The sequence below is a fragment of the Giraffa tippelskirchi genome, chromosome 6 (genome assembly GCF_054371585.1).
Source record: "Giraffa tippelskirchi isolate mGirTip1 chromosome 6, T2T-mGirTip1v1.2.pri, whole genome shotgun sequence".
Classification (NCBI taxonomy): Eukaryota; Metazoa; Chordata; class Mammalia; order Artiodactyla; family Giraffidae; genus Giraffa; species Giraffa tippelskirchi.
In genome coordinates, this window is record NC_137280.1 from 60,776,969 (window position 1) to 60,794,614 (window position 17,646).

Sequence of the window (17,646 nt, forward strand, 5' to 3'; positions counted from 1 at the left end):
CCATTGCATCAAAAAGAATAAAATACTTAGGAATATATCTACCTAAAGAAACAAAAGACTTATATATAGAAAACTATAAAACACTGATGAAAGAAATCAAAGAGGACACAAACAGATGGAGAAATATACCGTGTTCATGGATTGGAAGAATTAATATAGTGAAAATGAGTATACTACCCAAAGCAATCTATAGATTCAATGCAATCCCTATCAAGCTACCAATGGTATTTTTCACAGAACTAGAACAAATCATCTCACAATTTGTATGGAAATATAAGAAACCTCGAATAGCCAAAGCAATCTTGAGGAAGAAGAATGGAACTGGAGGAATCAACCTGCCTGACTTCAGGCTCTACTACAAAGCCACAGTCATCAAGACAGTATGGTACTGGCACAAAGATAGAAATATAGATCAATGGAACAAAATAGAAAGCCCAGAGATAAACCCACGCACCTATGGACACCTTATCTTCGACAAAGGAGGCAAGAATATTCAATGGAGAAAAGACAATCTCTTTAACAAGTGGTGCTGGGAAAACTGGTCAACCACTTGTAAAAGAATGAAACTAGAACATTTCCTAACACCGTACACAAAAATAAACTCAAAATGGATTAAAGATCTAAATGTAAGACCAGAAACAATAAAACTCCTAGAGGAAAACATAGGCAAAACACTCTCCGACATAAATCACAGCAGGATCCTCCATGACCCACCTCCTAGAATATTGGAAATAAAAGCAAAAATAAACAAATGGGACCTAATTAAAATTAAAAGCTTTTGCACAACAAAGGAAACTATAAACAAGGTGAAAAGACAGCCTTCAGAATGGGAGAAAATAATAGCAAATGAAGCAACAGACAAACAATTAATCTCAAAAATATACAAGCAACTTCTGCAGCTGAATTCCAGAAAAATAAACGACCCAATCAAAAAATGGGCCAAAGAACTAAACAGACATTTCTCCAAAGAAGACATACAGATGGCTAACAAACACATGAAAAGATGCTCAACATCACTCATTATTAGAGAAATGCAAATCAAAACCACAATGAGGTATCATTTCACACCAGTCAGAATGGCTGCTATCCAAAAGTCTACAAGCAATAAATGCTGGAGAGGGTGTAGAGAAAAGGCAACCCTCTTACACTGTTGGTGGGAATGCAAACTAATACAGCCACTATGGAGAACAGTGTGGAGATTCCTTAAAAAACTGGGAATAGAACTGCCATATGACCCAGCAATCCCACTGCTGGGCATATACACCGAGGAAACCAGAATTGAAAGAGACGCGTGTACCCCAATGTTCATCGCAGCACTGTTTACAATAGCCAGGACATGGAAGCAACCTAGATGTCCATCAGCAGACGAATGGATAAGGAAGCTGTGGTATATATACACAATGGAATATTACTCAGCCATTAAAAAAAATACATTTGAATCGGTTCTACTGAGATGGATGAAACTGGAGCCCATTATACAGAGTGAAGTAAGCCAGAAAGAAAAACAACAATACAGTATACTAATGCATATATATGGAATTTGAAAGATGGTAACGATAACCCTATATGCGAGACAGAATAAGAGACACAGATGCATGGAACAATTTTATGGACTCTGAAGGAGAAGGTGAGGGTGGGACGTTCTGGGAGAATAGCATTGAAACATGTATATTATCATATGTGAAACAGAACACCATTCCATGTTCGATGCATGAGACAAGGGCTCAGGGCCGGGGCAATGGGATGATCCAGGAGGATGGGATGGGGAGGGAGGTGGGTGGGGGGTCCAGGAGGGGGAACACATGTAAACCCATGGCTGATTCATGTCAATGTATGGCAAAAACTATTGCAATGTTGTGAAGTGATTGGCCCCCAACTAAAATAAGTAAATTTATAAAAAAAAAAAAAGGGGGGGGGGGATGGAACACAACTTTTCATTCCTTAAAACTGAGCTACACAGTGACTTTCCAGAGCACAGTACCCAAAGAGTAATTTCCTAATGGAGAAACCTGAGAAACACTACTTTTGCCAAGTGATCAAGGTCAATCAAATCATAACTCACACTGAGAGTATGTAACCTTGGTATGATCACTTTACCTCTGTGATCTTCTTCCCCCATAATCCCCACCTAATCATGAGAAAAACAGACTAATTCCCAGAGAGGGGGATCTTCCAAAATATCTGACCAATATTCCTCAAAACTGTTAAGTCATCATAAACAGCCATTACTGGATTGTCGTTTTCTTGTTGAGTTTTAAGATAGTATTATATTAAACTACGTAATTATGTAATAATTGTAACATAGACACTATATGTAGAACCATGAACATTTTTAATTTTGATGAATTCGTTTTTCCTTCAGTTGCTTGGGTATTTTTTGAGCCATATTTAAGAAATCATCATCAAATTTGAGGTCATGTTTTCATCTTAAGAATTTTCTAGTTTTAGCTCTTAATTTAGGTCTTCTATCCATTTTGTGTTAAGTTTTATATATGGTGTGGGGTAGACGTCCAACTTCATTCCTTGGCGTGTGAATATTGCTTCCCCAGCACCATCTGTTGAAGACACTATTCTCTCCCCATTGAATGGTCTGGGGCACCATTGTTAGAATCAACTGACCACAGATAGAGACTTCTTTCTGAACTCTCAACTCGATTCCATTGATCTGCATGTCTATCCTTTATGCCAATACCACATTGTCTTATTAATGCAACTTTGTGTAAGGTTTGGAATAAAAAAGTACGAGTCTTCCAACTTCCTCTTCTTTTTTCAAGGTTGTTTTGGCTATTCAGGGTCCCCTGCAGTTTGTGAATTTCGGATTGATTTTCCCATTTCTGCAGAAAGGTCATTGGGATTTTGAAAGGTATTGAATGGAATCTGCAGACTGTTTTGGGGAATATCATCATTTTAACATTAAGTCTTCCAATACAGGAGTACAGGATCTCTTTCCATTTACTTAGGTCTTATTTAGTTTCTTTCAGCAACATTTTGTAGTTATCAGTGTACAAGTTTGCACCTCCTTGGCTAAATTTATTCCTAGGTGTCCTACTGATTTAGATGCTATTGTAAATGGAATTTATTTCTTAGTTTGCTTTTTTGCATCATTTGCTGCTAGTATACAGAAATGCAACAGATTTCTATATTGATCTTCTATCCTGCAACTTTGCCAAATTTATTAGCTCTAAGCAATATTTTGTGGATACTTTAGAGTTTTCCATATGTAAGATAACCCGTGAATATAGTTTTACTTCTTCCTTTTAAATTTGGACACCTTCTATTTCTTTTTCCTGTCTAAATCACTATAGCCTGATTATACTTTCAAGCAAAAAAAAAAAAAAAAGAGAAAGACATTCTAGGTTTGCAACTTCTGCATGGTTTTGAAAGCCTACACAGTAATGTAGATGTATTACTCTCCGTGTGTATACACAGTATGTCATGCAAAGGACAGGAGCAGATTAGTCTTTGTAACTAAAGAATATATACCATTCCAGTGTCAATAGCATTTTAAATTATGCACAGTAATAAAACAGATTTTTGCACTTGTTTCACACTGAATTGTTTTTAGGACATTATAAAATAATTAAGAAATAGAATTGAGAAGCAATTTTTACCTTTATAATTTATTACAGAAGCTATACATACAGAATAAAATCCTAGTTATAAAAGATGAATCTAGAATAAGTTACAATAAATTTCACCAAAAATGAAGACGTGTGTGTTTGTGTGAATTCAGGAAGATACATACACTTAAAATATTTTCAGTGACTAGCATTCCATTATGCATTACATAAGACAGTATCTACTGATTAAGGTATCTGAATTATTGAGTTTTATAAGGCTTTAAATAAAATATCGAGTTAAAACAACAACAAAAAGCAGTTTAACTCAGAAACTGTATTAGAATCCAGAATCTCTCACAAGATCATTATCCCCTATTCCCCTCAAAAGAAGTTTTGCAAAGTAATACTAGAATGTCTCAAAGAAAAAGAAATAAAATGGGGGAGGGGGGGAAATGCATGGTGGTGAATGCTTTTATTGCTTTAAGAACTGCATTTTTGGTATCATTAATACAAAATTCAAAATATTTACATTTATATAATTGTATACAAAGGTATCTATAGAATACAACCTAAGAAGGATATAAATAGCTTTCACATATAAAAACTTTGCATTGTTATAAAGATATTTAACAAAGTAGTCGTTAATACATTTGTTGTATGTATCATCATAAAAGTAAAACAAAAAAATTAAAATTTTTTTATTAATCCAAATTAAATGATAAAAAATGTTTATCTAAAAAGCATTAATTTTGATATTCAAGTACAGAACTGTGGTTTACCTCGAAGTTGTTCAGGGGACCTCCTGCAAATCATGAATCAAGCACGAGCTTTTAAGTGAATTTGCAGAGGATGCTAAAGGCAGAAATGATGGCAAAGACACAATGGTTAAGTAGTTTCTAGTCTGATACAATAAACTATTTTTAGGAAGGATAAAATTAAAAGTGCTTAAAACAAAAACCATCAGTCACTAATTAGTCCTAAGCACAATAAACATTAATTATCAAAATAAACTTTATTAGGAGTCGGCCACACTTTACTGATAACAATAGCAATAGTATTACTACAATGACTTGTTCAATCAAATATTTATCAGTTATCTCTGTACTTTATTTTACATATGTATATAAATACCAAAAAAGTTTAAATATTTTTAATTACTATTTTACTCTTTTCCTTAGAGATTCAGGATTTCATCTTGCATCAGTTATGTCAACATGACAAAGGTGAATTAAATAGGAACTGAATATAAAAAATACTTGGTACCATGACATCATGATCTGGAACAACTGAAGTTTTCTACTTCTTGTTCCATTTTCTAGATAAAGGATAGGAGGGAAAAACAGTAAGTTTCAATGCAGAAAACACTAAAGAAACATAACTCCATTGCTGGTTTTCTTTTGCAGCAAACAACCTTAAGGACATCATTACCCATGTATATAACTGAGAGAGAAACAAATTTTGTTCAGTATTTATGACTATCACATAGACTGCTAACACTGATGGGACTTCATTATTTAAATCCCTTTTGAATTAAAGTCTGAGATACTTTCATCTTACATTAAATTCATATAGTTATTAACCAAGGCACTGGTGTACTTACAGATATTAACACTTTATAGGTACTACTGTTAACATATATTTATACTATATAGATACCACAGTATACTTTATTACATATAAATACTATATATATTACATAATAGTAGGTATATAGTAGGTACAAGTTGTGTGTGTGTGTGTATATATATATGAAATACTATATAAGTATCAGTCGATATCTATTTTTAAACATTAGTACTCGAATATCCACTATAAGGACTTCCCTGGTAGCTCAGATGGTAAAGAATCTGCCTTGCAATGCGGGAGACCTGGGTTCGATCCCTGGGTTGGGAATATCCCTTGGAGGAGGGCATGGCAACCCAGTCTTCTTGCCTGGGGAATCTCATGGACGAGGAGCCTGGCGGACTACAGTCCGTGGGGTCACCAACAGTCGGATACAACTGAGTGACTAAGCACACCCTTCCACTATAAAGCAGATTAAATAAAGACAAATAGGCCTATCTTAAGTCAGTCTTAAAAATGAGCTATATATCTTCATTCATACACACACAAAATAGATTTTTCATAGTTTATAGATACTACAGTGTTCCACTGCTTATTAAAGAAACAAGCTAATTTAGGTGCTAGATTTTAAAAAGTACAAAACATGGTTGCACCTAGAAATAATTCATAATCCCACACATTAAAAAATGGTATTTAGAAATTTTTATAATCAGTTAATTTCTCATACAGATGAGTTTACCTGAATAAGTGCTGTTTTGTCATAGTCCCTGCGATGCTGATAGATACACTGGCTGATTACAGCATATAAATTTTCCAACTGAAAAATATTGTATTCTTGACTTTTTTTAACAACAATCTTCAGAAGATTCTAAAAGAAAACATAAGTGTTTACATATGTGAGAGAAACTCCCAGAGACATTTTAATTTTGAAGATTTGGGGACATTGTTAGCATATAAGCCAGAGACGAGGGCAGATCAAGTCGTCTGATGAGACACTGAGTCTCTAACAGCGGTTTTGACATTCAGCTGCAAGTTACCTTTATCAACATTTTATGACTCTGGCCTCTCATCCTAAAAACTACAGCTGAGGAGGTTGCCAATTTCAATTATAGCCATCAATCTCTTCAGACAAGTTAAAAAATAATCTCAAACTAGACTAACAAGAAAAAAGGCATTTTTGTAGAATATTTTATGTCACTATGATTAATATATGCTAGAATTGTTATGTGAAACAAAAAGAGACAGGACATAAATGATGAACTACGGCACCACTTCAGGGTTCTTTTCTTCAAAAAAGGTTTTCCATCTGCTCAGGGTTTTTTCTCATGACTGAAACGGACCTACTGAATTTCTGTGATTCCTCAAGTCTGGTCCTATCATGATATTCCATTGCCTTGTAGTCAATAAAAACATGCAATCATGGTTAAGTAAAAACCAACTAAAATGGTCATAGATATGGTCATACAAACAATGTATGGGATAAGTGGTATAGACAAGTATTAATATGTCAAAAACAGTAATGTTAATACATTAGTCATCTTCAATCACTGCCTTAATGTAAGTTACCAAGTTTCATTGGTAACGTCAAACTATACCAAGTTTATCCTTCTTTAAAATATATTTATTGCAAGCCAAATTGAAATAATGTACTATTACAATCCCGCTTTTGGCAAGTTATGTTTCTAATTCATACAATGAAAGCATTGTGATTTTAATTTACACACTTTCAGTCGCTCATGGTCCACAACAAGTGAGGGTATAGGCTGAGAAAGAATTGCCAAAGCCTTTTCAACACTGATGAGCTGCTGTTGCTCTACTTGGGAACGTCTAGCTCGAGTCATTCGCAGAACACACGTTTCTAGAATGAAAAAATAACTATTATTTGTCTGTTTCACAGACATTTTATAATGCCTAAAATAAACATTAGGCTGATTAAGTAGCAGGACATATTTACTTAAACACAAATCCCTGTTCTCATTTACTGACTCTGCTGTAAGATTAAAATGCTACCTTTACACACTCAAAAATTAAGGACAGGGAATTGCCTGGCAGTCCAGTGGTTCGTGGAGAAGGAAATTCAACTTACTCCAGTATTCTTGCCTGGAGAATCCCATGGAGAGAGGAGCCTAGTAGGCTACAGTCCATAGGGTCACAAAGACGGAGCATGCATATATGCAAGCCAGTGCTTAGGACTCTGAGCCTCCCTTGCAGGGGGCACAGGTTCCTGGTCACTGGGATTGAACTAAGATTCCCGCATGATGTGTAGCACGTAAAAAAAAAAAAAAAATTAAGGATATTTAAGAGCTGGAAGGGGCTTCAGTACAGACTACTACACATAAGCTAAATCTAGTCTACTGCCATAATTCAAGTTTTATTAGAACACAACCACACCCACTTTACATTAAGTGTGTGTCAATATGGCTTTTCCAGCAGGATTGAGTAGTTGTGACTATCTGGCCCTTCAGATAAAGTTTACCTATCCCTGATCTATAACAATCTACTTACTAAGAGGTGAAAAAACAAGGTCAAAGAAAGGTGAAGAGGTTTTTCAAAGGTCAACATACCTAACTGTTCTAAGAGCAGGACAAAAACCCAAATCTCCTGACAAGTGTAAATAGGTGCCGGGTCTCACTAAATTTTAGTGCTCTTTTAGAAAAGATAATGATAAAAGAAAAAAAAATGCTGAACTTAAATATACAAAATTTTACAGTCAGAGGATTAACATTTTAAATATCCACATTCAAAAGGATATATCCTAAACCATTCTAAGATTACTCACACACACTAGAACTCATTTCAAGGAAGTCCTCGAAAAAGATTAACCTCCAGCATATAAGCCACTGAAGGAAACCAGTCTCACTAACTTAGTCAATACTTGTTTTTGACCAAAACAAATTTTTGACCTCGTTACCCTCCTTTTTGCTTTCTAAGACTAAATGTTTGGCTTTTCCAAAAACCAAACAAATCTAATGCCAAAGGTTCAAGAAGATGCAGACAGAAGACAATTCTAAATGAAAATCTTTGGGAGCAGAACCATTAGAATAAATACAGTATAAATGATCTGGGATTTCACCTACAATAGGGATAGAGGAATGATGGGGGTGAGTAACAGTTGTTTCATATCACTCAGCAAGAAATCACAGGAAACTGCTTATCCTGCTTAAAAATGAGAGGGTATCCTGCCAGGTTTTAAAAATTGTATAGCCAAGCACTTTGCTACATGCTTTAGATGGATTACTTTATTCAATCCTCAGAATATCTTATTACCCAGCACTATCCACCCCCAATCTTGCAAATGAGAAAACTGAGGTTGATGGGGCAAGAATCTTAACCAAGGTCGCAAGCTACTAAGCAGTGGACTAGAGGCTCAAATCCAGGTCTGTTTGATGCTATACTGTGCTTTTTTAAAAAATATTTCCTTATTTGGCTGCGCCAGGCCTTAGTTGTGTCATGTGGGATCTTTCAGTTGTCATGTAGGATCAGTTTCCTGTCCAGGGATCAAACCAGGGTTGCCTGCATTGGGAACACAGTTTCAGCCACTGGACCACCAGGGAAGTCCCACTATAGTGTGCTTTTAACCACAGTCATTTACTGTTATTTAATAAAATAATGATATCGTATTACTATTTAATACTAATAATTTAATTTTATTATTATTTAATCAAATAATGCCATCTTCCCTAATTAACTCTTGTACTCTGAAAGACAAGGAAAAAGAGTAAACTGAGATGCAATTAACTGTTAAAGAACCCGGAATGAAACATCTTTTAAAATTAGTAAGTTGCTTCACTGAGACTTACCTTTTGCTTCATTTTCATCAGAAATGTCTATTATCCGAGAGCTAGAAGCATCTCCATTACAAGCAATCTTATCTTTCCTCAATTCTGTACATGCTGTAGTCTTTCCAGATTCTTCAGGTTCATTCTCAATACAAGTACTCGAATTGTTATTTTCCAATTCTATTTTGCTTTCAGAGGCATTTTGCTGCTTTTCATTTTCTTCCATTGACGACTCCCCTGTGTTTCCAGTCTCATTGTGGTCTACACTTGTATCTTGATTTTCCTCTGTATCACTCTCAATTTTGTCACCTGTGACATTTTGGCTGTCATCTTTTGCCTGTGAGATCCTCCTTCGTTTTGTTATGGTGCCCAAGTACCACTTCGATTTTTTGCGGATTTTTCTCTTCAACTGAGCTTCAAAGAATTTAAGAAAAAGAGTAAGAGAACATTCAACAACATTTTAAAGTCTAAGTTAAGTGGAGGAAAAAATACCTCCTGAGATATTAAGAGGAAAATCTGAGATATTACCACAGTATGTTATGGCTGGAATAGATGAACAAAAGTAGTACTGTGAGAAGGCAGAAAAGTGGGCAATGATTTCTGCTGTCATTTTAAGGAATTTGGATTTTATCCTGAAAAATTTTTTTTAAAGTTCAATAATTTTAAAGAGGGCAAAGGCATGAATTTTTTTTCTTTAATTATTTTTTAATTGAAGGATAATTGCTTTACAGAATTTTGTTGTTTTCTGTCAAACATGAAATCAGCCATAGGTATATATATATCCCCACCCTCTTGAACCTCCCTTCCATCTCAGGAAACTCAAACAATGGTATGAATTTTTTAATGCACATATTGCAAAGGTAATTTTGGCAGCAGTATGAGGAATGAACTGAAGAAAGGGCAGGACTAAAAACAGCCTACACGTATCGAGTGCTTACCATGAAGTAGGAACTCTTCTAAGGCCTTCATATATGCTGACTCGTTGAAATTCTACTTTAACGCAATCAGGTGTGCTACCATTCCTCAACATCATTTTATAGATGAAGAAACTATGGTACACAGAGATTAAAGATTCTGCCTAGACACAGTATAACCACACTACAATCTCATATTTGGGAAAGTCATCCATAGTGTTGTATTTACTTGAAGTTTAATAATTCTCACTTCTGTATAATAATTCATATTTTTCCATTCTACTGTTTATCGGCATTAGTTGGGCTAGTATGAATAGTTTCTATGAACATTCTGTTTAAAAGCACTGAGGAATTATGGCACCCAAATCTGGGAAAACAGATGAATAGCTGAGAGGCTAAGAAGCTGAGGACTGTCTGATATTCACAGAGCTTTAAAAGCAAAAACTGGAATTAGGAGCCTGCCAAGGAAGAGGCCTTGGAAAACCCACAGAATTTGGGTGGGTACTCTGTGGAGTTATACCCTAAGAATAAAGAGGGAACAGGAAATAGACTAGGATTATAGGAAGCAAAAATCAGTTTCAAATCAAGTCAACCCACAATTAGATTGTAAACTGAAAGGTGAATTGGGATTGCAAATGGTACCTCACTGCAAGCCTGGATTTATTTAAAGAATGCAAAGTTGCCTTAATATAAATGAAATCAATGTAATGAGTGGCATCAATATGGACAAAGGAAATTGAGGGAGAAAAGTAAGCAGCATCAGAAGAGAATAAAGGCTAGAGTTTCCTAAGTAAAAATCACCCAAGTGCACTTACCAGGAGTGCTGCAAGCCATAGGAGTACTGGGTGTCTTTGGCTTTTCACTTTGCTCTGGATCTGATTTTTTATCACCAGCAGGAGTGGAATTTTGCTTTGGCATTACATGGTAGTAAGATGGGGCATATTTGGAAGAGCTACAACCTTATAAATAGACATGTGGAATATCAAGTAAAATTTTCAGATATAAAAATTACATGGACAATTATGAGTACTCAATACATTTAAAGCATCTTTTTCTGATGTCAAATCATTTTCCTACCTCTCTTCTTTCTAGATTCCTGAATTTCTTCACAAAGTTGCTCAAAGTCTTCATCAAGTTCTTCTTTAATTATTGCATAGGCAGTATCTCTTAAAGCACAGGCTCTATGCCTAATAAGACGATCTATGGAATAAAGAAAGAATTTTAAAACGGTTTCCTTTTAATAATTAAACAAAAATTAATTTTACATGTTGGGCTAAGATTATAGTCATTACAATTTGGTTTTTCCTTCCACCATGAATAGTAAAAGTTATTGGAACTGTGTTATTTCTGGTTTTGATGCTCATCTAATGTTCTGGACATTTGATTCCACACAGCAGACTAAACCCAATTTCATTGTCCTGTCCTAGCTAAATCACTTTGAAACATCAGAGAAAATGTAAGAACCAGTCAATAGCAAAGCTAACCAACAATACGATGACACAAAAACAGCAAGGAAGGCTATCAGTGTCATGAGCGAACCGGGGATGTAACATAATTTTGGAAGAGATATAGAGGATGTTATGACACTGACTGAGAGACTAAAGACAATGAAACAGCAACACTGCACAGGAAGCACTGGAAAAAAAATCCTAAACTGAGTCTAAGTGCCATGAACTGGAATATGCCTCAAGGTAAAGGCAGATCATAAGTGAGTGTAAATTTGCTTGAACAGCTGGATCAGTCCCCCTCGCAGGGCAGAGGCTGCTGCAGCATTCACACAACATTCAGTTTACAGCAGACAGGAAGGGCTGTAACAGCTGAAGGGATGCTGCCGGGGGCTTCTAACATGACCTGAAGAAAGGCCGGGCCAAGTTCATTCAGTGCAGTAGCCTTGGCATCATGTGGGAACTTGTCAGGATGCACATTCTCCAGTCCTGAATCTAAAGAATCAAAACCTGCAGAGGTGGGGCCCAACCAGCTGCACCTTAGCATGTCCTGAAGGAGATGTTGGTGCTATCTGAAGTGTGAACACCACTGCCCTGAAGTAATTTTACATTTGTCAGAATGGTCAGAATGGGAAGCACCAGCAATATGACTGCAAGGAAACAGAAGCAGCCCACTTCCTCCAGAAAAGGCTTCCTTCTTTCTACAATTAAGGGGTTTCCCAACTTGGTAACCTGTTGCCCACTGCTACCTCCAGAACTCTGAACTGCGGGACAGAGTGGGGTAGAAGACTGGTGAGGGAAGAACAGTGGGCTTTTAAATCATTGGGTAAAGTCTCAGTGGTGGAAATCAATCTAATTTTTAAGCATGATAAATTTAAAAACAGAATGCCAATGTTACAGGCAGCCAACACAGGAAACAGAACTATTAAAAAAAATTATACACAAAGACAGTTAACGATAGGGCATTCATAAAGCAAAAAGCTAAGAAAAAGAACCTGAAAGAGTATTTTTTGGAAATCAGTAAGTTTATAACAAATATACAGGTATTTGAATATATTATTATACATATAAACAAATCTATCACCTAAAAACCTCTTACTTTATACAGTTTATTTAATAGCCTGCGTAGGTGAGGTAGATTGTGGATGCCTTCTATGCATAGAAAAGGTCTGGAAAGATAGCCCTAAACTTAACAGCATCCACCTTTGGAGATAGGGCTTCCCTTGTAGCTCAGTCAGTAAAGAATCTGCCCGCAGTGCAGGAGCCCAGGGTTCGATCCCTGGGTTGGGAAGATCTCCTGGAGAAGGAAATGGCAACCCACTCCAGTATCGTTGCCTGGAAAATCTCATGGACCCAGGGGCCTAGTGGGCTGCAGTCCATGGGGTCGCAAAGAGTCGGGCATGACTGAGCAACTTAACACTTACTTACACTTACCTTTGGAGAAGGAAATGGGGGACTTAGGCTGTAAGCGAGTATTATATTACTTTGTTGTAATAAAAATTGTAATGGTCTTAACTAAAAAAATGCTTTCAAACTTATTACAAAGTTTTTATTTTCCTTTGAGAAAAGAACATTGACAAAAAAAACAAGCTAAACTGTTATGCAATTTTGTTTCATTAGAGGTTGTATCATATAATTGTTTTGGAGTGAAAGAAACTTGCATCCAAATTGTACCCCTCCCATTTCCTGGTACCGTGACCTTGTTGAGGACTGAATGGCACTGTGAATGTAAAATGCTTATAATATAGCCCCAAGTATGAAATCACCCTTCACTAAGTGTTAGCAGCCCTCATTCCACTCCTTGAGGTTAAAAAAACAAAACAGAACCCACGAATGCTCACCTCCAGGATCTCTATCTGGATTGTATTCTAAAGCATTACTACAGATCAGATCAATATCACTCAAATAGTCTTTCACACTTAGATACTTGTGGAGATCAATTTTACTGATTACAGATGAAAGGTCCATTGGTTGCTTTATTACGGTGACATAATCAGGAACCTAAAATTCAAACAAATGACCAAATCACAAACTAACTCTAAACACTGAAAAATTTGAGTCAAGTTTTTCTGCCAGGCAAAACAGGAGAGAATATATACGTACGAGATAATAAAAAAATATTAATGTGAACTCTGTATTTAAGGTGGCTTTTGTTTTGTATTCATTCTCATTCTTGGGCACCTATATCTCCAGTAACACCTTAAGCCTCTTCGCTCATCCAAATACCACCCACCCTTCAATGCCAACTGTGAAGGTCACAGGAATGTCATGTAGCATTAAGACATTCTCAAGTTACTTCTAGCACATTTGAGTTGGGCAAAGTTAATTGTCTATGCTCTGCAGGAAAGGAAAATGCCTTACATAACTCTTGAAGCCTCTATGTGCTGAGAATACTACTTGATGCTTCCAAATAAGAAAGCAAGTTCAGAGTGTACAGAGGGACACACATAAAACTATTCGAATATTCTCTAAGTTTTAAGCATTCTGATCCAAATACTAAATTAATACCTCATCAGGGTCAACAGGTTTAGTAAATATTCTGAATCGCTTGTCAATAGCAAGCCTATGTGTAACATTTCTTAAAAAAATCCTCAGTTCTCTAAATGTGTCTTCCTCTTGTTCTTCTAGTCGTTTCAGTTCTTCTGCTGTCAGTGGTCTTGGCTCAGGTGGTGGTGCCACAGGGAGTACCTCCAGGGCCTGCAAAACTTTATGTGAATGGAAGTTAGTTACTGCTCTCCCACTGGATCAAGGGTGACAAAATTCAGTACACCAAGCAGACAAGCTTTCAGGAATTATCCTCCTTCTATCTGTCAGGAACCAGGGGATTTGGAATACTAAAATGCTACCATAATCTCACCCTCTACATCTCCTCCAACAGTAATTGGCAGTTTGTAACTGGGAATGTGAACTGCTGAGTCATTATTTTAAAATCATTTAAGAGGCTATTAAAATCTTGAAAATGCCTATTTCCAGGACAAGAATATCCTAATTACTAAAAATGTCATCCTCAAGAAGGCAGAGCAGAAGGATGTATACTCATCTCCTCCTGCAAGAGCACCAAAATCACAAGTAGCTGTTGAACAACCACTGACAGGAGGACGCTGGAACCCACCAAAAAGATAACACACGTCCAAACACAAAGAAGTTGAAACAAGATGGTAGGAGGGGGCACAAACACAGTAAGATCAAATCCCGTACCTTCCAGGTGGGCAACCCACAATCTGGAGAACAATAGTACCAAAGAAGTTCTCCTACCGTTGTGAAGGTTCTGAGCCTCATGTCAGGCCTCCCGACCTGAGGATCCAGCAAAAGGATGGGGAATCCCAAGGGAATTTGACTTTGAAGGCCAGCGGGATTTGATTACAGGACTTCCACAGGACTGGGGAAAACAGACTCCACTCTTGGAGGGCACAAAAAAAATCTTGTGCACACGAAGATCCAGGAGAAAGCAGCAGTAACTCCACAGGAGATTGAACCCGACCTACCTGCTAGTGTTAAGAGTGTCTCCTGTGGAGGTACGGGTGAGCCATGGCTTGGGGTCCCTGGCAGTAGCAGTCCTGGAAAGGGCCCCTTGGCCTAGGTCCTACTGGAGGTCACCATTAACCCTACCAGAGAGCCCACAGGCCCCAGGGCTAGGTCGCCTCAGGACAAACAACTAACAAGGAGGGAGCACAACCCCACTCATCAGTGGATAATTGGATTAGTTTTACTGAGCACAGCCCTGCCCATGAGAGCAAGACTCAGTTTTCCCCATCGCCACTCCCTCCCATCAGGAATCTTATACAAGCCTCTTAGCCTCCTCCACCAGAGGGCAGACAGAAGAAGCAAGAAGAACCACAATCCCACAGTGGTTGAAACCAAAACCACACCACAGAAAGTTAACCAGGATGAAAAAGCAGAGTTTTGTCCCAGAAGAAGGGAAAAGATAAGACCTCAGAAAAACATCCAAATAAAGTGGAGATTGGCAACGTTCCAGAAAAAGAATTCAGAATAAGTATAGTGATGATGATCCAGGATCTCGGAAAAAGAATGGAGGCAAAGATTGAGAAGATGCAAGAAGGACCTAGAAGACCTAAAGAACAGAAGAACAATTCCTACTGCTACAGAATAAATCAACAGCAGAATAACTGAGCAAAAGAATGGATAAGACCTGGAGGACAGATGATGGAAATCACTGCCACAGAACAGAATAGAAAAAAGAATGAAAAAAAATGAATGCAGCCTTAGAGACCTCTGGGACAGCACTAAACACACCAACATTCACATTATACAGGTCCTAGGAGGAGAGAGAGAGAAAGGACCCAAGAAAATCTCTTAAGAAATAACAGCTGAAAAATTCTTTAACATGGGAAAGGAAATAGTCAACTAAGTCCAGGAAGCACAGAGTCCCAGGCAGGATAAACCCAAGGAGGAACACACCAAGACACACAGTAATCAAAATGATGAATACTAAAGACAAACATAAACTATTAAAAGCAACAAAGGAAAAAAGACAAATAACATACAAGGGAACTCCTATAGGTTACCAGCTGATTTCTCAACAGAAATTCTATGAGCCAGAAGGGAATGGCACGACATATTTAAAGTGATGAAAGGGAAGAACCTACAACCAAGGATACTCTACACAGCGAGCCTCTCATTCAGATTTGATGGAGAAATCAAATGTTTTCCAGACATGCAAAAGTTAAGAGAACTCAGCACCACCAAACCAGCTGTACAACAAATACTAAAGGAACTTTTCTAGGCAGGAAACACAAGAGAAGAAAAGGACCTACACTAAATAGACCCCAAACAATTAAGAAAATGGTAATAGGATCACACATATTGATAATTACCTTAACTGTAAATGGATTAAATGCACCAACCAAAAGACACAGACTGGCTGGGCAGATTAGAACATGTGCATATATGCACTTTCACTTACCACATCACTCTACTTAATCCCTAAATTGTACGCAATTATTTTATAGTGTTAGGTTAATCATGTTTCCTTTATGGCTTGCAACTGTAATTATCTTTTATTTTTTGTCTGGTTCTTGACTGTGAAAACTGATAAACATCTTCTACTATTATGGTTATGTACTATTATTCCCTTAACACTACTGTATCATGATTGGTCAAGAGAAAATAATAGAATTCTGTATCACTAAAATGACCACTTTAATAGAAAAACTTATAAATACTTTTTAAAATCCAGATGCATAACAGAATTATCTTAAGAATTTTTTTAAAAATACAAATACCCAGTTATTGCTATTCTTCTCTGAAGCTCTGGATGTGCTTCTAATGAGCAGCCATGTTTCAAAACAACTGGACTATATGGTGATGTTTTACTTTCATCTAGTTTCACTTCTTCTATTTCATATTCAGTGTTCCTATTTCATTTAGTTATATTCTCCAATTTCGCCATCTCTCTTGTTGTTGTTGTTATTCTTTCTCAAGCCTTTATCAAGTGTAGTAGAAAAGATTTTGTATACATACATATATAGTATATATTTTAGAGAATTTATGAGTTTTTGCCTAGATAAAAAAGTTTATGACATTTTGATTCCACTTGTTTGACTTAGTATGAACAGAATGCCAGATTTCTAATTTATAGTCACTCAAAACTTTGATACAGTTCCATGCAGTTTAGTATCTAGTATTACTGCTAAAAGCCTAGAAAATTCATTATCTTAATGATTTAAAAAAAAAAAATTGAATGAGGCTTAAAAGTTCTAATCCAATTCTGAGAATATAAAGAAATACTATGTTGTAAAAAACAAACAAACAGGAAATTAACACGTGATACAGTATTACTAACAAGTTCAGATTTTGTTCAAATTTCACAAAATTTCATGCTAGTGTCCATTATTTGTTTTCATATCTTATTTTAAGACTCCATACTGTATTTAACTGCATTGAGCAGCTTCAGCTGCATGCAACAAATTCTGGCAAATTCTTTTTGTCTTTATTACAAATATTTTGTAATTTTCCTTGTTGTGGCTTCTTAGATACACCCATCATTTAAAAGTAGACATTTAATTTCCAAATACATGTGATTTTGTTTAAAGTATCTTTAATACTAATTTCTCATTTAAATGCTTTCTTCTCTGCAATCACCCTGTGTTTTTTTCAGCCTACCTTTATTGAGGTTTTTGATGGCTAAGTTGAAGATCTCTCTTGGTACATGTCACATCACACTTAAAAGTATTTTCAAATATCTTTTGATACTGATCTCTAACATAATTCCACAGTGATAAGAAAACAGACTCTGTATGATTTCAATAACTTTAGACCATGAAATTTTTGCACCTTGTTTTATGTCTCTGCATATGTTCCAGTGTCTCATAGTTTACAGTCTATGGGAACCTAAACAGAATTTATATCCTATCATTGTGTGAAA

General features: G+C 36.4%; 1 protein-coding gene across 3 annotated transcripts in view; it reads right to left on the reverse strand.

Annotated features, from left to right (window-relative positions):
- Positions 1-2,313: 2,313 nt before the first annotated feature.
- Positions 2,314-17,646, reverse strand: part of ATAD2 (ATPase family AAA domain containing 2) — a 68,594-nt gene continuing 53,261 nt past the window's right edge. Inside the window, exons 21-30 of one of the 3 annotated variants that reach the window (XR_014056301.1) lie at positions 13,770-13,966; positions 13,103-13,262; positions 10,894-11,016; positions 10,632-10,775; positions 8,924-9,316; positions 6,848-6,981; positions 5,863-5,991; positions 4,824-4,875; positions 4,340-4,412; positions 2,314-2,834 (exon numbers count right to left, since the gene is read on the reverse strand). Coding sequence is in view for 1 of the 3 variants with exons in the window: in XM_081498921.1 (XP_081355047.1) it covers positions 4,831-4,875; positions 5,863-5,991; positions 6,848-6,981; positions 8,924-9,316; positions 10,632-10,775; positions 10,894-11,016; positions 13,103-13,262; positions 13,770-13,966 (1,325 nt within the window). In the remaining 2 variants the exon portion in view is untranslated. Of the gene's footprint in view, positions 2,835-4,339; positions 4,413-4,553; positions 4,876-5,862; positions 5,992-6,847; positions 6,982-8,923; positions 9,317-10,631; positions 10,776-10,893; positions 11,017-13,102; positions 13,263-13,769; positions 13,967-17,646 lie in introns of those variants that run through there. The other 2 variants (XR_014056302.1, XM_081498921.1) reach the window with 2 other exon arrangements.